The sequence below is a fragment of the Phoenix dactylifera genome, unplaced genomic scaffold (assembly GCF_009389715.1).
Source record: "Phoenix dactylifera cultivar Barhee BC4 unplaced genomic scaffold, palm_55x_up_171113_PBpolish2nd_filt_p 000522F, whole genome shotgun sequence".
Taxonomy (NCBI): domain Eukaryota; kingdom Viridiplantae; phylum Streptophyta; class Magnoliopsida; order Arecales; family Arecaceae; genus Phoenix; species Phoenix dactylifera.
In genome coordinates this window covers 1-22,118 of record NW_024067933.1, presented here as the reverse complement: position 1 = coordinate 22,118, position 22,118 = coordinate 1, and the positions used below count along the sequence as shown (strand labels likewise).

The following is a 22,118-nucleotide window of genomic DNA, read 5'->3' as shown; positions in this document are numbered from 1 at the left end:
TCGTCTCTTAGGTCCCTCACTACAAGAAAATAGGGTTTTACCAACCTTTACTGCCGACGCTTTTTACAAGCGTCGGCGATTTTTGGTCCAGCCCCAATATATGCCAATGCTTTCTAAAAGCGTCGGCCATATACGCTAATTAGCGTCGTGGTAGATTGTGGCACGACGATGCGTATACGCGTCGTCATAACTCAAATTCACTACAAAAAAAACAAGCAGGCCGTTCCCCTCCTCATTCTGCATCCCGATCTCAAGCCCTAGCTCCTCTCCTCCTTCCTCCTCTCCGGCGATGAATTTCCCACCCTTGTCCTCTCCGGTCTCCGCCGCCTCCTCCGCACCTAAAATCAAACTCCCCCACAACCCACACCAAGAACACCGGCTCCCTCCCCCTACCCTACTCCGGTATCTCTCCACGAATCCCCCACCGAAGGTATGGAAACACCCTTCGTGCTTGCTTTTCTTGCAGGAATCTTTTGTTTCATTCTAACTCCCAAGTTTTCGATCTGGTGATAGCCTTCTCTGGATTATCGATTCTGTTGGATGATGAATTTGGTTTGATTGATGTGCTTTTTGGCCTTTTTTGGGCCTTTTTTCTTGATCATTTGATGCTTATTTATGGTTGCATTGGTAGATGTGATTCCTACAGTGAAATGAGTGCTCTTTTTTCCGATTTTGGATTCTGATCTGATTTAATTGAAGTAGTTCTTAGAGACATGATCATCTGGGTAAAATCCGTTTCGTTGTTCCCGAAACTGTCTGCACGACAATGCCAAGTGGTGGTCGAGTTTGAAAGCGAATAGGAAAAAAAAGGAGAAAGAAAAATCGGGAATTGGTTTTGTGTACGGGTTTCTCTAGCGGGGTTAAACTATGGTGTTCACACTTTCACTTGTAGTGGTCCATGTAGTTAGATTAGGATCGATAATGGAGTTTGAGGTCAAGAATGTCAGGTTGTGATTATAAACGGAAGTCGATGTTGTTTTGGGGGCAAGAGTGTTTCTAGGTTGAGCTTTTGAATTGACTTTCTTTCTTGGGATCATATAAATGGGGAAGGTAATGGACTGAAGATTGGAATTTCTGATATGAATTTATTTTATCATGTGTGGTGTTTCTTTTTCTTTTGGAATCTAACTGTTGGGAGAGCGAATTGTTTGAATAAGATTGTTGCGGTTGATGCGTCCAAATACAGGGGTCGGAAGAGGGCTTCTGTGACCTACTGCATGGCTTATATTCTTAGCTGTATCACCAAGCATTCTCCAGAGTACAAGGTTTTGATGTTGGGACGTGTATTGGGAGGAATCGCAACATCTCTACTCTTTTCAGCCTTTGAGTCATGGCTTGTTGCAGAACATTTTAAGGTCATGATGATTGATTTTTTATTTCCTTTCTGTTCTTTTAACTCTGCTGTAGTTTACTCAAGAAAAGATAGATTCGGTCATCTTTCTCAGTTTGAAATCTTAGATATACACAGCAATGAGACGGGTTTTGTACTCAACTAAAGTTGAATTTTAGTACCAAAATAAGCTGAGAAACTTGAGCAATTTTTTCTAGTGTGATGTATCCATCAGATTGGTTCTCTCGATTTCTGTATTGGCTATTACTTTTCTGTGTTTTGCTGCTGTGTGCTTAGCTCCTTTGCTTTCTGTGTTTTGCAACATGATTCTTATATGAGTTTTGCATTATGCAGCTGTAAGATGTTAGTTGCAAACTCCATATCTCTTTACCATGTCTATATATTGAACGTTAGATTGCAAGTTGTCTGAATCATAGACTGGTTATTAGCCCAAAAATGTTATGCTTTCCATGCCCAAACTTGTACAATTCCAAAGGTTTATTTGAATATTTGGAGAGCGTAATATTATTTTTTTGATTACATCGACTGCATTCTTGCCCTAGCTTGAATTTCTTGTGAGGTTTGAGCATAATGTACTGGACTTGTAAAGGCTTTTGTGACATGTAAAAAGGCTAATGGAAGGAAATTGCAAAAACAACTAAGAAATACTAATAAGTTTCAAAAATTGATAATGCGTGTTGCTGACGTTTTTTTAAATTTTTTCCATATCTTTTCTGAATCTGAAGGTGACAACTTAGATTATTTCACATGACATGTTAAACAAGTTAATAAGCATGAGAAGTTATTATTACATTAAGTTTGTCAGTATATCACATTTACCTGATAGATTAATTGTACACCTTTTTATCTTGAAATTCTTGTTTATATAACCTCCTTTACACATGCACTAACTAGTTCTTTTTGCAGGACTGGACTGGGCTAACCTTCCAAGAAATAATGGAAGAAGTAGAAAAAATAAAAACCACGGTATGGAACTAAACTACAATGGTTCTTTTTGGTTCTATTTTATGTTTCCTCTGTTTTTGGATTTTGTAGCTATATAGTTTATTTTTTCTCAAGAGGGTCAGTGAAAGATGACACTATTCTCAGGGACAAATTCTAATTTCAGTTGAGCTTTAGCTGATGATATTCTGCTTTTCATGGATATGTTCATTTGTATAAATTGTTACTCACAAATTCGTCCAAGTGCTGATTGTTTGCTAATCTGGTCCAGCTGCAGCTACCACACCAGATTGGCAACTCAATTTATGGACCTTATGGACCCCAACTTGTTGCTGGAGGCAAACTACAGCAGATATGGCAAGCGCATATGGCCCAATACAGGCCGCGTCTTGGTATTCCCGCATGGCAGACCATGAGGCTGCAGGACCCATCCCTGCTTCCCTGTGCTCAGCCTCCATCCACATTTCCTCAGCCTTCCAGAGAGATGCAGGTTGGATCCTATCAGCTGCGGTGGATCGGTAATCTCCCATTACTTGATACATATAGGAAGAAAGTGCTGTACTCGTAACATGTTATTAGATCTAACAAAAGCAAAACAGCCCCACGGACCCCAAAGAATAAAGGAATGAGATGAAAGTATATACTGGAATGAAAAGTGAGGCAGTTCTTTTTAGCATATGAATAAAAGTGAGGCAGTTCATTTGTTGTTTTAAAAGCAAAATGTCAGTATGAATAAACTAGCTGCCTGAGACTGTTGATTTGAATCTCAGTGACTGTTGATTTGAATGTTTGTGTCAATGTAAATGTAATACAGATTCATATTGTTATAATGCGTTTTTATAATTTATATTCATATTTTTATTTTTTTTAAAAAAATACATTTGCCGACGCTTTAAAGCGTCGGCCAAAATACATTTTCCGACGCTTTAAAGCGTCGGCGAAAACGCAAAACTGGGCATGCTTTGGGCTTTCCCGATGTTTTAAAGCGTCGGAAAAGCTATTTTTGCCGATGCTTTTATTAGCGTCGGGAAAGCCCTGTTTTTGCCGACGCTTTCTCTTAGCATCGGCAAAAACCGGATCCACGCCCACCTGCCCGACGTCTGACCCACGCTTTGAGGTGCGTGGGCTGAAAATTCGCCGATGCTTTTCTTTTGTAGTACCCTGGAATATCTCTGGATTATGCCTATAAAGAAAATCAGAAGCACAACTATTTCAACTTGATCATCTTTTTATGTGAAAACAATGTTGTGGTAATGAGCAATGTCTTCTATCGCATTTTGCCTCCTAGGAGCAATGCATGGATTGAACAAAGAGAGACTATTTCTTGATCGATGGAAGTGAGTGAATGCGTCTTGTAACCATGTGTTTTAAGGTGTGAATACCTTGCTTTTGTAGGTAATAAAGCTTCAGTTGAGACTGGCACATGATGCAACTGTATGGATCGAGATATGACCTTTAAATCCTAAAAAAGTCTAAAACTGTATCTTGACATGATTTTAAGATATTAATTACTAGTGCTGAATTCATGAAGGCAAGTTTTGACAAGAGAGACCCTACAATGATATATTCCAGCTGACATGTAGGGATCTGCCCTCTCAGAGAATCATAAAAAAGTTGGGCTCTAGACAGAGAGGAAGAAAAACCATGTTTCAAGTAGAGAATTGCATTCATCACTCAGATAAGGTACAAATCAAAGAGCAAACTGAATCACATTTAGAATTTAAAGAAAATATCAATGATTTGGAATGATTGCTGCAAACTACTTATTCAAGAGTAACTCTGCATGGATCATATGTAGTACAGATATTCTTTTTCGAATAGCAGAATATCATCTTTTTATCTACTAATTATGATAAAAGCATGTTTGTTCCTTTATGTAGGTGACTGCAGTCCCTGAGGATGTTGGAATAGCTGGAGCACTATGAGCTGTGACACACCACCTTACCACCAATGATATTCTGGTAATAACCAAGATCCTTCATTGATGCTAAAGGAAAGTTATATTATAGATATGGTATCCGTTATTGTTAGCTTGTAGATCCTGAGTAGAGACCTGGTCTCTGATGTACCTCCTGGGTCTGTGGCTGCTACTCACAGAAGACACGGGTTGAGGTTGATAAAGATATTCGAGGACAAAAGAGCATACTCCATGCAGTAGGTCAGGTATGAATTATCATTATTGGGATTGATTACATGAAACAAATGTATATTTTCCAGTTATGTTTCACTTCTTGATATCAAGATAAAATAATTATTTGTTGGTTTTCATTCACATAGATAGTCTAGGCTAATTTTGGTTTTATAGAATCATTTAGGAAATTGTACAAACCCTTAGCCCCAGAAGAGAGAAACAATGAAAAAGAGAAGGGAAAAGTTAAAGAAAGGAGAAAAAAAAGGAGTTCCGGATAATTTCTTAGACTTGACACGATCTGATTACACAGCCCCCTGTCTGTTATATAATGATAAATTGACCTGCTAAACTAATTTATAAACTGATCTAATTGCCATGATTCAATGATTAGAAGACACTAAAAGAGGCAGCTGGTTGCTAGGAGAATTGGGGTCAGGCTCTTCTTTTTCTTTCTTCTTCCTTTTCTTTCTTCCTTCTTTCCCTTTCCGTTCTGTGTCACACTGTCTTTTTAGGCTGCATGAGAGAAACCACAGTCCCTTGTTGCTGTGGAATTATGGAGAAGTTTGTACAGTCTCTGGTGACAAGTGAGGATGGATTCCAGATTTCCACTACTGGTTTGGTCTGACTTGGATATGAACGGACCAATATCTTAGAAAAAGAGCTCTACTTTTAAATGGGATTATAACTGAGATCCAATCTGAAGTAGCTAGATCATTAGATGAGGCTTGAATTTAGAAATTTTATTTGTTTAGATATTTATTTTCAGTTAATTTCAGTTTTTTATTTGCTTCCTGTGGAATGAATGTTGAGTATCCATAAATAATTATATGAGTGAGAGATGTTCGGGGCTGCATGCATGCTTTTAGGAGGGAAATTGGGCACTGGCCTGGTACTGGTAGGGAGGGAAACACGGGGAAGAGAAAGGAAGGGAATAGTAAAAGATAAAAAGGAGAAAAAAGAAGGAAAGGAGAGGAGAAAGAGAAGAGGAAAAGAAGAATTAGGAAAGAAAGATAATTAGATGAGAAGCAAGAAGATGGTTGACCCTATATGGAGCAATGGAGAATTATTTTTCCTTCCAAAATAAAATATTTCTTTTTTTTTGGTTTATGTGTTAATTCTACTTATCTTGGCAGACTCTAAGTTAGATAAATAGAACCATGGTTAGTTCATTGTTCTCATCTTTCTTTCCATCTTTCTACACTTTTGGGCTTGTTGAGTCATTCTAGGACGTTGGTTTGTTTCTTATGCATGATTACTGCAAAAGTATGAAATTTATTTTTAAATATTTTTTAATGTTTGGAAATAATCTATACTTTGTAGATTTAATGCCTGAATAAACTCTACTTTATTATTTTAGTACTTGGATGGAAATGATTAGAAAACCTAACATAAAATAACTGGAAGGCCGAAGGACCCTTTGGACTGAAAATTTACTCCCTAAGACTCAGAGACATCAAAAATGACACAAATAAATTTATGAAATTATGACGGTTTGGGCTGCCTTTACTGCTTCCTGCAGCCTATGAATCTTTGCAATGTCTATTAACATGAGGTTGATACAATGTGCAGCATATGGGGTTTAGAAAATATGTAACCACCGTTCCATCATGATCTCTTCAGTGGTCTTATATTATGTCTTATTATCAGTGATAATCTGCACGTCACTATTTGATCAATCATCTCTGATGGAGATATCAGAGTTGTTTATTCCGATGATCGCGCCTTCAGAGCCACTCACTCGCGTTCGCATTAGAGATTGACATTATTGTGGCTAGGAGATGCTCTTGAGCCACCAGATTGACTCAGGCCTTGTATTGGGTTCATTCGAGTCTGCGTCATGCTTCTTTTATTGCCTTATTAGTTGCTTTTGTTTAAGTCGATTTGGTTGCGTTTCTGTTATTTTAGAGTCGATTTGGTTGTTGAGTCAAGTGATTGGATCAATTGATCAATGTAAGACCTAATTATAAGGATCCAATTTTGGGTGTGATCAATTGGTTTAATAGTCTAATATTAGTAAGGTTTAATTTGGTATGTAATTAATTAATTGACTTAGTCAATTAATTAAAGAGTCCAAATTTGGTTAGTTGTTAATTGTTTGATTTGGTCAATTCATGATGTAACGCCTATATAAGAGCCACCCCGCTCATGAATTAGGAATGAAATGATTGAATAAAAAAAGAACTTTAGCCTCCTGCTTCTTCTTCTTCCTCCTTCTCTCCTCTTCTTTCTGCATCTCTATAACCTTTTCTTTCTGCGTCTCTATAACCTATTCTTCCTCCTTCTTCTCTTCTTCTTCTTCTTTCTCTTTTCCTCTCTTCTCCTTGCAGTGGTCCGCCATCAGCTTGGTATCCGAACCACAGCTTTGTCTCCGTCACCAAAGCTCTTCGATTTTGCAGCCCTATGATTCGCGCTATTACGCTAGTTACCGAATTTTCGCCATCCTCTGGGCTATGCCTACTCACCCGTCCCTGTCCCCGTCCCCGTCCCCGTCCCCGCCAACTTCCATCCCCTGTTCCCTCTCTCTCGGCTCTCACAAGGGAAAAACCTCCTCGTCAATTCACCGCACACCCCGTTCCTTCCCCTCTCTCACATCTTTCGATTCTGTCTCCTCTATTCCGGCCCACACCGCACACTCCTGTCATCAGGAAAAAAAAAAATTGAAAGAGAAGCAACAAAACCTCCCTTCCCTGTTCCCCTTTCCCTCCCCTGTTCATCTTCTCCCGTCGCCCGCTCCATGCCGCTTGCCGCGCGCCATCCACCCATCGCCGCTTCCACTCCACCGCCGCTGCCGCCACCACCTCTGCGCCATACCGCCCCCCCTCTCGGCCTCCTCTGCCGCAAGGAGCACCAGCAGCGCCGTCTCCTCGTGGCCGTCCGTTTCCGCCGCGCCGCCCTTTGCCGCGACCGCCTCCGCCACACCATCTGTGCCTAGCCTCATCTCCGCCCCGCCACCCTCGTCCCACCCGCTCTAGTGGCCGCCCCCGCCGCTAACCCTCCTCCCCGTCCCCGTCGATGCTCGCCGCTCCATCCTCCCCTTCGAGCCGTCGACGCCCACCTGTGCCCGAGCCGTCGCCGCCCGAGCAGACCAGCCGCAGTGCCACCCCGCCCTTGCCGTCTCCGTCCCCGACCACCTCCTCTTTCCCCTGGTTCACCGCCCTGCACCCCTGGTTCACCGCCCGACACCCCCCCCCTCCGTGACCCCTCCTTTTCATCCCTCAAAGGGTTCGGTCCAGAACCCATCTACCTCCCGCCGTCTCGCCGGAACCGCCACCCTTCTTCCCCACCGTCGGCCGCCGCCCGAGCCCACCGCCTCTCGCCCCGGGTCGCCTCCACTTCCTCCTTTCCCCTTTTCACACCACAACGATACCTCCTTTCTCACGGGCCCAAATCGCACGGGCCGAATCTTTCATCAGGGCTGCCTTCCCCCACCCTATTCCGCCCGCTTCACAGGTCCAAGCCCACGCGCCCCGATCGTACACAGGCCCAACCCGCCACTTCTATAAGCCCACAACTACTGCACCTTTTTTTTTTTAATAAAAGCAGCAATTTATATAGCTCTAACGTGAGTATATCCTGCCAAATCATCAGAAAATAAAGAGTACAAGGGATAGAAAATGTCTCCTCTAGATGTCCAGAAGAACTCTCTGAAGTGCCAGGCGACGAAGGAGGCGATCCAGTTTGCTGCCCGGTTCGCCTTCCGAAATACATGTGCTGCCTGGAGACCGCCAATCTCCTAAACCAGTCTGTGGGTCTCTCTGATGAGAGGATGGCCATCACCATACCTATCCATACCTCGGATCCAGACAATCACCACAGAAGAATCCCCTTCGAGATGCACCCGCTCTGTACCGAGAAACCTCCTCACATATGAGAGCCCCTCCCATGCAGCCCGAAGCTCTGCCCCTACAATAGTGAGCCCAGGCGTACACCGACCTCCGGCTGCTACCAACCTGCCAAGAGAATCTCTGATCACAAATCCAACACCCCCATATACACCGTCACCGACGTACTACTGTCGAAGTTTACTTTGAGATGACCAAGAAGTGGGGACACCCAAGAAACAAGGGTGAACCTAGGCGCTGTGACAGCAGAGAGAGTGCCCCAGATATCTCTGGCCATCTCAGTAGAGAACAACGCGGTAGCTGCGGTAACTTTCCCCGCCTGTAGTGTAGCTCTATCTATCACCATCCTCGGAGACGACCTCCTATCCTTAAATAGGCCAGCATTCCTGTCCAACCAAATATGATAAGCCAAGTATGCTCTAAAAATCTCCTTCTCCCAGAATTTGGGACTCCACATAAAAACTCTCAACAAATGGATCAGGTCCTGTACCGACTCCACCGACTGGGGAAAGGGTGCCGGTGATCTACTCTGTATCTTCCTCGCCCTAGGGCACTGTAAAAGAACATAATCAATGGTCTCCTCAGTCTCCGCACATACCTCACAGCACTAGGTAACCCGTACTCCTCGCCGAGCTAGCAAACTCCAGGTCGGTAGGCAGCTCCTTCCCAACCCCCGTTCACACCATAGAACCCGCCTCCCCTCCTCAAGCCCATTCACACCACAAAACCCACCGCTCCTTCCCAATCTCGTTCACACCACATCAGCTTCATTGTCATGTATGCGTTCACCTTCTTCTTTGCCACCTTTGATCCCAACAACACCACCTTTATTGTGCCTACAGAAATTGGGGACATCAGAGCCCTTTATTCCGATGATCGTGCCTTCAGAGCCACTCGCTCACATTCGCACCAGAAATTGGCATCATTGTGGCTGGAAGATGCTCTTAAACCACCAGATTGAGTCAGACCCTAAAATGGGTCCATTCGAGTCTGCATCATGTTTCTTTTATTGCCTTATTAGTTGCTTTTGTTTGAGTCGATTTGGTTGTGTTTCTACTATTTTGGAGTCGATTTGGTTGTTGAGTCAAGTGATTGGATCAATTGATCAATGTAAGACCTAATTATATGGTCCAATTTTGGGTGTGATCAATTGGTTTCATGGTCTAATGTTAGTAAGATTTAATTTGATATGTAGTCAATTAATTGACTTAGTCAATTAATTGAACGGTCCAAGTTTGGTTAGTTATTAATTGTTTGACTTGGTCAATTCATGATGTAAAGCCTATATAAGGGCCACCCCGCTCATGAATTAGGAATGGAATGATTGAATAAAAAAAAAATCCTAGCCTCCTTTCTATTTCTTCTTCTTCTTCCTCCTCCTCTTTTCTTCTTCTTGCGTCTCTATAACCTTTTCTTCCTCCTTCCCTTCTTCCTCTTTTCCTCTCTTCTCCTAGTAGTGGTCCGCCATCAATCTCCTCCATCAATCTGAGGATGTACATGGCGTTGTGCACCTGATCGAAAGTATCAACTGACTTATGGAAGAATATCTTCGTATCACAATATGTCAACAAGTTGATAAGCTCCACCTAGTAGGACTAGTTCGACCGTCATACATCATCATCAGTCCATGTGTAGGTCATTTGCTCTCGTACGAAGCAATCCACTTCTCTAGCTTCTTATTATTATCAAAAAGCTCATCGTAGATATTCTTCCATTCTAAAAGATCTATATTGGGATCGGCAACCTGCATGGAGAAAATGACAAATCTATAGTACGTATTGTCTACCACATTTGTTGGGATATAGCTGAAGTAGAACTAGAATCCCATAACTTGCTGCATATTCTTGTTTAGCATTGTGTCAACCCTGTGCTAATTTGAATCCTTATTGGGGAAGGCATGTGGATGTAAATCATGGATGGTAGCTCTTGGTGGAATCTCCCTAGAGGACTTCTTTCTGCTACCAAAAGTCTTCCGTATAGATGCAATATGACCACTGCCTCTGCTGATAGATTCTCTAACTGAGGAGGTCCTCCTGAACTCTAGATCTGCCCTGCTACTCGCAGAACTGGAGCCCGATTCGTAATATGAAGGCACAAATCAAGCCTTATGCTTTGCCACTTAAGTCATGCAGCCACTAATAATCCAAGCTTGCTTGAATGGTAGCTTGAATTTGTGCCTCATTGTCATCTGGAGTGAAAGCCTTCTCTGATTTATCTACTGCATAGTACTAATTTTACATTATTTATTTATTTATTTATTTAATCATTTTTATATTAAAAAATATATTTATATACCATAAGTTCATAAAAATATGTTTTCTATTTCAGAAAATACTTCTGGAATATGTACCATGTACTATAATTTTTCATAATTTTTGGTATTAATTATATATTTTTAATTATTTTTAAATTAAAAAAAATAAAATTTTAAATATAACTACTTTAAAAAATTAATTTGAGCTCAGATCCATGTAGAACTTTACAATGGATGCTATATATATTTTTCTAGGCCCATGGGCATGCACCAAGGAATTCTTATTTCTCAATTTTTTTCAAATTTAGGCCTAAGATACTTTGCACATGATCGTATCAAAAGTTAAATAAATGGACACCAAATTTAGCTGAAGAGTAGCTTGCACGCTCCTAAATACATTTCTGATTTTATATTTTTCTTAAAATTTTATTTTATTTTTTAATCTAAAATTATATTTTTAAATTTTAAAAATTATATATAATCTAAAAATTAAAATTTTTTATGTCATCGTGTAGATCATCTATAAATCTACAACATATCATAAAATCAAGCCAAAATCAAAAATTTTGGCATGATCTTCTCTTATTTTGTAAATTTCAAGATACTTTTTGGCATATAAAAAAAGAGAGAAAATGAGCTAGGGAAGAGGAAGCATACCTTCTTTAGGGTTGGATCTTCCTTCAATCATGTTGAGTCAACATATTTTTTGTCGTGGGGAAGGGAAGTATTCAGATAGGTTGGGTAGGCTTAAGAAACTTCCCGGGCCTTCCCAGTCAGCCTTTTATAACAAAAGGAAGAGGGAGGGGAGGGGGGCCGGTTCAGAACTAGTCCGGTTCGCACTTATTCCACACGGAACTGTCCGATTCATACCAAGTCCAAGCAGTTTGTGACCGATTCCGGCTGGTTCCTATCGGTTCGGAACTGGTTCCAACTAGTTTGGAGCTAGTTCTAAAAAAAAGAGATGAACCGACTCAGTCTTCTACTAGGACTGGTGGGTACAGGGTGAACCTGACAGTTCAGCGGACCTTGTTGCAAATAGTCATTGTTTAGTTCTCGTTTAGTTCCACTCCAGGCAGATCTAGGCAAACTTACAGCCCTCGATTCTAATATGATGTAGATAATGATAATAGAGGCTTTGTTACTTGGGATATTGGCATTATTGAAAACTTGCCTTGAATAGGAAAGTAGCTAAACACTGATTTTCTGCATTGCACTATGCTGATTGTGCATGTTGGCATTGTGGCTTGCGCTGCAACAAATGGTCATTTGGCATTCCTCCGTTTCCAACATGGGAGGATTATGTAACTTGTAAATTGCGTGAACTGTCACATAACCTACCTGCAAATGAGTCCAATTGAGACATTATTAGGGAGTCGAATTACCGATACATAAAAACATAATTGACAGAAGACCCAGAGGACAGAATCATTTGTAGGAATAATTCATTCTCCATGATTGTCTTAATGCTGTAATTATGTTGTAAACTGTACTAGAATTACTAAAAATCTGCTATAGTACAATACAATGGTCGCTAACCCATCAATCACACTAATATGATGTAGATAATGCTTGTTCCTTGTAGAAAACTGAATTGATACAGATCACCTTTTTTCGTTCTGATCAGTGTGTCAACCTTGTTACAGAATGTTCTCCTGCTTCGTATATTGTCTTATTGCTTATTATATTCAATCTTTCCTATTATCAGGTTGGAGCAGGTTATTTTGTTACATCTGGCACTGAGCACGAGTCTGTCTTTGGCAAGAAACTAGACTTAACTTGTCTTTGTAAGTTTTCTACCTAAATAGCTTGTTTTCTTTTTCCTAGGGGCTCATGTATCAAAATGTTTTGAGGTGCAAAAAAATAGAGAAAAGAATATCAACTATTAGATATGTGGTGCGGACATTAGTACCGGACCGTTTGTTACGTTGGGCCACGGTCGTCGCAGAGGACGGTCCAGCCACTTTCATTGTAGCTGGATTGATTTATTTACTTGTTTTATATTATGTTGATTGAACTTATTTGCATACTGTCATTTTAGGACTTTTATAAAATTATTTTTTTTTAGAGTTTTTTTTGTTATTTTATGATCCTCTATATATATATATATATATATATATATATATATATATATATATATATATATATATATATATATATATATATATATATATATATATATATATATATATATATATATATATATATGATCCATGCACTTATTTAGGATTATTGAATGATTAAATAAAAATAGCTTCTTTTTTTCTAAAATTCTAATATGAAGCCAAGGCTAAACCTGATTCTTCATCCTCTCACTTTTCTTCTCTTTTTCTCTTCTTTTTTTCTTCTTTCTTCTCTCTTTCTATCTCTGCATCAATATGCCCACCTGAAGCAACTTAAAAATATTTTTTCAACCTTTTTTTGTTTTGTCTGAACATCTCAAGTCCTAGATTATATGCATCATTCAAATCCCTGGTGTAGAATACTTCCTTTCTTTTATAAATATTCAACATTGAGGAATGCGTAGAATTCGCCAATGTGAACAACAATCAACACACAGATGGCAACAGATGGTATGTTCTCTGGCCAAATTCATTGTAAGTAATGGCTTTGTGACAATATGTCGTCAAGCCCTAGGTACCTTTTCTGACAATTGCCATTCTGTATGAATTGATTTAGTCTTCTCAGTTTGAAAAGACCTGTACTTGAGTGTATCATTGGTGTGAACCCATCACTTTGTGGTCATATGCGAAGGAATTTTTAACTGCCTCATTTTGTTCAATACCTGCTCCATATTTTACGTACAAAAGCATATCCAAGAGCATATCTTATGTACAAAAGCATAAGATATGTACAAAAGCATAATGCGAACGAATTATACCAAGAGCATATCTTATGTACAAAAGTTATCCCATGAAGATTGTAATCTGCATGGTGCTATATGTTTCTTTCCTTGAACCTTAAGTGCTTTATTGTCTAATCTACTTGATACTATGTTGAGATAAAGTTTTATGTGATGGTAATAGGAAATGTCTCTTTTATCACATGTCGTGTTTTTCTCACTTCTAATTGTCACGGCTCGAACCCATCACTCGGGTCCGGTACGTGACCGGCCGCATAAGCCTAGAACAGTGCCCTAAAGATCATGCAAGGCCTAAGATAAACAAAAATTCCAATAAATTCATAATTAATGTATTTAAACCAAACCAACTAAAATGTACTGAATGATTACATAAATTTAAATGTCCATAAGCAAAAGATAAATTAACTTCTATCTATCTAGCAGTCTGACTCCAGATCGAGCTCACTTCTTATCTCACCCGACAGATTTTACGAATCCAGTGCCTCTGAAAAAAAAATGTAAGTGTAGTATGAGCTTTTCCAGCCCAGTAAGAATCCCAACAGCCACACACAGTAATAATAATAAAATAATCAAAGCATCAAATAAATGTCATTTCATCATTTCAAAGGCGCAACAAATAACAAATATATATAACCATTTCATATACATAAATCCTTTTTCACATTATATGATCCATTCCCGTATTATTCTGATTCTCAAGTTTTCAGACTTTTCACTTCTGGCTTTGGACTAACCAAGATCATGTCCCAGTCCAAGACTGCACAAATCCTACGCATAAGCTCGTGGCAGCTATCCCACGCGTAAGCCCGTGGAGGCTATCCTACGCATAAGCTCGTAGAGATTTTCCCACGCATCAGCTCGTGGCAGCTATCCTACACATAAGCTCGTAGAGGCTATTTTATGACAAGGTTAGTCCAACCCATTTTACATGTCTAGCTTTACATGTTTAATCACATTTCAATCACATCACATATTTTCATAAATTCTCAAAAATATATTAATCCTTCCTAATTTAATTATTTCAATATTTTCATAATAAACACAATGCACATCTCGTATGTGTCATATCAGCTCATAAAACAAATAACAACATAATTATAAAATAAACCCAACGATAAATCAAATATATGCATAGAGGTGCTCAGATGTAGGGATTCTTACAAGAAATTGTAGACTGACTCAAACACGGATCCGAATCACAACCTACGCGCTGGGGTGCCGAGTCCCCTGATCAAAGTCTCCTGGCACCGCTGACTCTTTCCCTACAATATCAATTATAAATCACAAACTAAATTATTTAACAATTAGATATTTTAAATCATAATTCACATATATTATGGGGTCCATCACCAGGTCCCCAACATCTCAATCCCTCCAGATCCAGGGGCAATCGGGGTGGCCCGACCCCCACCCTTGTACCACCGGCCTATGTCGTCGCCAGCCATGGCCGCAGCCACGCCGCAACGATGGTCAGTCCCGGTGAAGAGACCAAAAGAAGGGAAAAATTTCTCTCTCTTCATGGTTGGGAGTACATCTCCTTCCTTCTATTTACTTTGGTCCAAGGGCAGGAGCCATGGTGGTTGTTTCCTCTCCCTCCCCAACCCGACACACCTCGGCCATCACTGGCCGAACCATCGCCGGCCGCCACCGTTGCAATCGCCGGCGATGGTGGCCGGCCAAGAGAGGGAGAGAAGAAGAGGTCCTTTCCTCTTCTTCTCCCAAGAACCCGATGTATTCCCCCCCCCCTCCTCCATCATCAACGGAAGGCCACCATGATGGTGGCTCGGCCTTCATCCGACGGCAGCCCCAGTGGCTCAGGTCTCACCGTCGTCGCCGGCTGGCGGCCAACCAACGAGAGGAAGGGAAGGGGATGGGATCACGAGGAAGATGACCTTAGATCCACTACTCCCGATCACCAATCAAGCCCAGAAAGCCCTCTCCGACCCCCTCACATACCCGACCAACCCCACCTGCCATGAATCCCGGCCAACCCGACGGCCGGCGGCGGCGAGATCTGGAAGAGAGGGGCCAAAATAGGCGTACCCTGTCTCGAATCCTTCTCCAACGATCTCACCGGCCAAATCTCCACCAACATAACCCTAAACCTAGCAAATGAAACGCAAGGAAAGGAGCTACACTTACCTCCGTCCGACGGGGTGCTCCGGTGACCTTCCCGGCGAGAAATCGGTGGAGAAATCCTACCCGATTTGTGGGAGAGGTCTTCGCTGAAGGGAGAAGGCTTCTTCCTCAACCACCGGCCGGATCTTGGAACCTCCCTTCTCCAGCGATCGATCTCCCCCGACGATCGGCCTCCGCTCACGCCGCCACCCCCTCTATAACACCCTTCTTAAAAAGAGGGATGGGCCCGGTCTTTTCGGGCCGGCCCGTCAACCCTCTTTCTTTCTTTTTTTTTCTTTTTTTTTCGAGGTATTACATATTCTCCCCCTTAAAAAAAATTTCGTCCTCGAAATTAACTTACTTGAAGCCTCAAACTTTTAAAATATGCATCCATTATATCATCCCCGAGATCTCAAATAGTCTTCCTCTCGAAGTACCTACTCACAAGATTTTGACATACAAAAATATCAGCATCTCAAAACTTGATCCTTTCTATTTACCACACGCAGTAAGTTCTTTTGATCTCCTTCAAAAGAATTCCAAACTCCCAACCTTGGATTAAAATGCCATAATTATATCCCAAAGAAATTAATTTCTCTTGATTCTTCATAGAGATCATAATTGGCTTAACAGAAATAGGAGAAATCTTTAGTATCAAATGCTCTTAATTTTCTATAATCATTTTTCTTTTCTTAACTTGCCTATGATTAAATAATCAACCTTTATCCTACGAAAACCGCAAGCCTGTTCAAATAGGTATATTAACAATGTCAAAGCTAGGAGTCGAAGAACTATGTTAAATCATTCCAGGCCCAAGCTTAATCACAGAGCTATCAATCCGTTAACGCTAAATTTGAGATGCCCCAAAAATATCAGCATCTCAAAAACTTGATCCTTTCTATTTACCACACGCAGTAAGTTCTTTTGATCTCCTTCAAAAGAATTCCAAACTCCCATCCTTGGATTAAAATGCTATAATTATATCCCAAAGAAATTAATTTCTCTTGATTCTACATAGAGATCATAATTGGCTTAACAGAAATAGGAGAAATCTTTAGTATCAAATGCTCTTAATTTTCTATAATCATTTTTCTTTTCTTAACTTTGCCTATGATTAAATGATCAACCTTTATCCTAGGAAAACCGCAAGCCTGTTCAAATAGGTATATTAACAATGTCAAAGCTAGGAGTCGAAGAACTATGTTAAATCATTCCAGGCCCAAGCTTAATCATAGAGCTATCAATCCGTTAATGCTAAATTTGAGATGCCCCAAAAATATCAGCATCTCAAAAACTTGATCCTTTCTATTTACCACACGCAGTAAGTTCTTTTGATCTCCTTCAAAAGAATTCCAAACTCCCATCCTTGGATTAAAATACCATAATTATATCCCAAAGAAATTAATTTCTCTTGATTCTACATAGAGATCATAATTGGCTTAACAGAAATAGGAGAAATCTTTAGTATCAAATGCTCTTAATTTTCTATAATCATTTTTCTTTTCTTAACTTTGCCTATGATTAAATGATCAACCTTTATCCTAGGAAAACCGCAAGCCTGTTCAAATAGGTATATTAACAATGTCAAAGCTAGGAGTCGAAGAACTATGTTAAATCATTCCAGGCCCAAGCTTAATCACAGAGCTATCAATCCGTTAACGCTAAATTTGAGATGCCCCAAAATTCTTCTTAAAATTATCAAAAAATAGGAGAGCCCATAACTACTTTCAGTAGACAAAGAATCAATGACATTCCCCTCTACTAGAAAACTAACTCAAGTCTTCCATAATAATATCTTTCAAATCAAGGTAGTATTATTATTATTATTATTATTTTTTTCTGATCGGTTTCAAAATAACTCAAACCACTACACTTCCGCTGCACACTCTGATCTAACTCATTAAATTCTCTAAAGTCACAAAATGTTTTCTGACCAAAGTATCACTTTGCATCGAGACTAAGAAAATCCAAATTTTAAATTTTCAAGTAGAACTAGAGCAAAACCTCTAGATCTTTTTATCCTCGATTTATATAGAGTATACTTACCATAACTAACCCCCAATCCTTTAGTCAAGTTTAAGGTCACTACGTGATCTCCACAACCTTCTTAGAATCCAAAATATCTAGGTTTAATTTAAAGGGGGTAATTCTTGTATTCCCTTAGCAATTTAATTAGAAAATCTACATTGATTTTCCTTCTAACAGAATTTACTTCAAATTCAATGGGTTAGAATTGTTGAGCCAATATCACTATGAGTAGGAATTAACTCTATCAACCTCCAAATCCCTTTTTCACCAAAATTCTTAATGTCTATGATCAATGCTACACATAATAACTCACATAAGCATCTCAAAATCGAAATCTCTACTCAATATTGTATTTTACAATGACAAAGATTTCTGGTTAGATCATAAACCTAGACTTGAGTTCAAGTTAACACATCCAATAGTCTCCAACAATTATAAGAAAAATTCAGTAGCCCAATCCAAATTTACAAATTCATATAATTAGAATACTCCACCAATTTGCATACTATATGGCCTTAAGAATTTAATCCACTAATAGAAATATGCAAATTTACAATATTCAAACATGTCAATTCCAAATATAATCCACATACAGATTTAACCTCGAAAAATATTCTTTTCAATATTATGAAATCTTCTTAGCTCACTCCAATACTAAATCAACGTACAAATCCTACTCTAATAATTAGCAGCAAAATCAAAAGTATGATCACATCAAAACCCATATCAAGTTTGAATTTTTAGATCATTTAAATAATATCTAAACATCGTATAACCGATATGCCATTGTTGACCTTCCTACACTTATCTTAGGTCAAACTTCTCTTATCATGATCAAAGACAATTATACTTTCCTTCTACACTCATCGAAAACCAAACCCGATGCATACATTTTATCACAATGCCCAGTGATCTTAGACCTTAAGCACTGAATTTAATTGTCATGTTCCAAGTGATCATAACCTTAAGCTATGATATATTTCTGTCACAATACCTAGTGATCTTAAATATATGCTCATATTCCGATTTTGTCACTATCCCCAGTGATCTTAAACCTCAAACTCTAATGCCACTAAGCCCACAGTCTCTAGTGGTCTTAAACCTTAGATTACAATATCATTCCTGTTACAATCTCAAGTGATTATAAATCAAGGCTCTGATAGTTTTCCTATCATAATTCCCCACTCACACTTACCTGAACCTAACCTTAGGATACCTTAACCTTTAGCTCTGATACCAAATCTGTCACGTTCCGAACCCATCAGCCGGGTCCGGTACGTGACCGGCCACATGAGCCCTAGAGCAGTGCCCTAAAGATCATGCAAGGCCTAAGATAAACAAAAATTTCAATAAATCCATAATTAATGTATTTAAACCAAACCAAACTAAAATGTACTGAATGATTACATAAATTCAAATGTCCATAAGCAAAAGATAAATTAACTTCTATCATCTAGCAGTCTGACTCCAGATCGAGCTCACTTTTTGTCTCACCCGACAGATTCTACGAATCCAGTGCCTCTGAAAAAAAAATGTAAGTGTAGTATGAGCTTTTCCAGCCCAGTAAGAATCCCAACAGCTACACACAGTAATCATAATAAAATAATCAAACCATCAAATAAATGTCATTTCATCATTTCAAAGGCTCAACAAACAACAAATATATATAACTATTTCATATACATAAATCCTTTTTCACATTATGTGATCCATTCCCGTATTATTCTGATTCCCAAGTTTTCAGACTTTTCACTTCTGGCTTTGGACTAACCAAGATCATGTCCCAGTCCAAGACTGCACAAATCCCACGCATAAGCTCGTGGCAGCTATCCCACGTGTAAGCCCGTGGAGGCTATCCTACGCATAAGCTCGTAGAGATTTTTCCACGCATCAGCTCGTGGCAGCTATCTTACGCATAAGCTCGTAGAGGCTATTTTATGATAAGGTTAGTCCAACCCATTTTACATGTCTAGCTTTACATGTTTAATCACATTTCAATCACATCACGTATTTTCATAAATTCTCAAAAATATATTAATCCTTCCCAATTTAATTATTTCAATATTTTCATAATAAACACAACGCACATCTCATATGTGTCATATCAGCTCATAAAACAAATAACAACATAATTATAAAATAAACCCAACGATAAATCAAATATATGCATAGAGGTGCTCAGATGTAGGGATTCTTACAAGAAATTGTAGACTGACTCAAACACGGATCCGAATCACAACCTACGCGCTGGCGGTGCCGAGTCCCCTGATCAAAATCTCCTGACACCGCTGACTCTTCCCCTACAACATCAATTATAAATCACAAACTAAATTATTTAATAATTAGATATTTTAAACCATAATTCACATATACTATAGGGTCCATCACCAGGTCTCCAACATCTCAATCCCTCCAGATCTAGGGTTAATCGGGGTGGCCCGACCCCCACCCTTGTACCACCGGCCTATGTCGTCGCCAGCCGTGGCCGCAGCCACGCCGCAACGATGGTCGGTCCCGGTGAAGAGACCAAAAGAAGGGGAAAAAAATCCTCTCTCTTCATGGTTGGGAGTACATCTCCTTCCTTCTATTTACTTTGGTCCAAGGGCAGCAGCCATGGTGGCTGTGCCCTCTCCCTCCCCAACCCGACACACCTCGGCCACCACTGGCTGAACCATCGCGGCCGCCACCGTTGCAGTCGCCGGCGATGGTGGCCGGCCAAGAGAGGGAGAGAAGAAGAAGGTCCTTTCCTCTTCTTCTCCCAAGAACCCCGATGTATTCCCCCCTCCTCCATCATCAACGGAAGGCCACCATGATGGTGGCTCGGCCTTCATCCGACGACAGCCCTAGTGGCTCAGGTCTCACCGTCATCGTCGGCCGGCGGCCAACCGACAAGAGGAAGGGAAGGGGATGGGATCACGAGGAAGATGACCTCAGATCCACTACTTCCGATCACTAATCAAGCCCAGAAAGCCCTCTCTGACCCCCTCATAAACCCGACCAACCCCACCCGCCATGAATCCCGGCCAACCCGACGGCCCGGCGGCGGCAAGATCTGGAAGGGAAGGGCCGAAACAGGGGGTACCCTATCTCGGATCCTTCTCCGACGATCTCACCGGCCAAATCTCCACCAACACATCCCTAAACCTAGCAAATGAAACGCAAGGAAAGGAGCTACGCTTACCTCCGTCCGACGGGGTGCTCCGGCGACCTTCCCGGCGAGAAATCGGTGGAGAAATCCCACCCGATTTGTGGGAGAGGTTTTCGCTGAAGGGAGAAGGCTTCTTCCTCAACCACCGGCCGGATCTTGGAACCTCCCTTCTCCGGCGATCGATCTTCCCCGACGATCGGCCTCCGCTCACGCCGCCACCCCCTCTATAACACCCTTCTTCCACAATCGTGCCTAGGGCACGATCGTAAAAAGAGGGGTGGGCCCGGTCTTTTCGGGCCGGGCCCGTCAACCCTCTTTCTTTCTTTTTTTTTTCTTTTTTTTTTCCGAGGTATTACACTAATTCTCATATTCAGTTTTTTAATACAAATGGTATCCAGGAGGAGAGTGGAGTTGACATAATTATGACATTTGAAAGGGGTTATGTACAAAGTTCTCCAAAAAAAAAAGAAATGCAAGATTTCCAATATACATTTATTGATGCTGTCTTGCATTTTGGGACTGCCATCTGTGGATGTGGTAACTATGATTCATGTATATTTTCCTCCGCATTCTACCACCAGGTCATTTTAGATAAGGTCAAGTCATCTTAGCTAATTGTTGCAAGTTCCTCATCTGCCTACTTTAAAATTAATTTCATTGAAGTCTTTGATTCAATATAGCGTGTACATGATACCTGGTAGACCCCTATACCAACATATTTTAATTGCTTCCAACAATTCAAAGAAGAGATTGTATGAAGAACCCGTCAAAGCAAAGCAAATATATATATAATATATATATATATTATTCAAAGAAGAGAGGACATGCTGAGCTTGGGTTACATACGTTTGTACTACTTTATTCTCTCTTTTGGATTGGATTCTCTAATGCAAGTATATATCTTGTTGCCGCAGATGTATTGATTTAGGACGGGGTGGTTTGATTTCTATTGGTTCCTCTTAGAAACATTATTCTGGAAACACTTGTTTTCAAAATAGCCATGAAGTGCTGGTGGTTTCCATTTGCCAAAATATGACGTGCTTATAGAAATTTTTTTTTTGTGGTATTTAAACTTCCAGAAAGTTTTGGTGCTTTGTATGAGCAAAGGATCTCTGTTAGTTCAATATAATATTCTGGAAAAAAAATTAAGCCATATGTGTTCCTTCCAAGTTGTCCTTGATTGAAGAAATTTCTTTTATGGCTGGTCTAGCACTCTGACCTAAACTATCCTTCCAAATTAATGCACTAGAGAAGGGCTAGGGTAAGATTCCAAGAATTGGATTTCCCAGACCGCAGAGGCTATCATTTGATTTGAATTTGCATATGTCTTCTTCCAGTTGATCAAGTAGGAGAGACTGCTTGCTACTGATTAAAACACGTCCATTAGAAGCTACATTAGATTTTATATAAGTTATTAATGATCCAGAGGGGGTTAGTTGGAAGA

At 40.2% G+C, this 22,118-nt stretch overlaps 1 protein-coding gene across 9 annotated transcripts; it reads left to right on the top strand.

The window, feature by feature from the left end:
• Nucleotides 1–190: 190 nt before the first annotated feature.
• Nucleotides 191–12,538, top strand: LOC113461308. Of its 9 annotated transcripts, none has more exons than XR_005508486.1 (6): nucleotides 198–430; nucleotides 2,258–2,317; nucleotides 2,565–2,811; nucleotides 4,174–4,254; nucleotides 4,391–4,456; nucleotides 12,226–12,538. XR_005508486.1 is itself a non-coding variant. In XM_039119285.1 (5 exons), the coding sequence occupies exons 1-4, from the start codon at nucleotides 290–292 to the stop codon at nucleotides 4,188–4,190; spliced, it is 465 nt and encodes a 154-aa protein (XP_038975213.1). In that variant the 5' UTR covers nucleotides 207–289; the 3' UTR covers nucleotides 4,191–4,254; nucleotides 4,391–4,486. The 9 variants fall into 9 exon arrangements, 6 of the variants coding, with proteins under 6 accessions (XP_038975212.1, XP_038975211.1, XP_038975209.1 ...); XR_005508487.1 differs by lacking the exon at nucleotides 198–430 and adding an exon at nucleotides 1,363–1,686; XR_005508488.1 differs by lacking the exon at nucleotides 198–430 and adding an exon at nucleotides 1,363–1,693.
• Nucleotides 12,539–22,118: the final 9,580 nt, after the last annotated feature.

Bases quoted from the DNA above. Each gene is read 5' to 3' on its own strand.
- LOC113461308 (XM_039119280.1), top strand. From the start codon at position 290: ATGAATTTCCCACCCTTGTCCTCTCCGGTCTCCGCCGCCTCCTCCGCA. The intron at 431-2,257 runs GTATGGAAACAC...TTCTTTTTGCAG, and splicing joins CCACGAATCCCCCACCGAAG to GACTGGACTGGGCTAACCTT. The intron at 2,318-2,564 runs GTATGGAACTAA...AATCTGGTCCAG, and splicing joins TAGAAAAAATAAAAACCACG to CTGCAGCTACCACACCAGAT.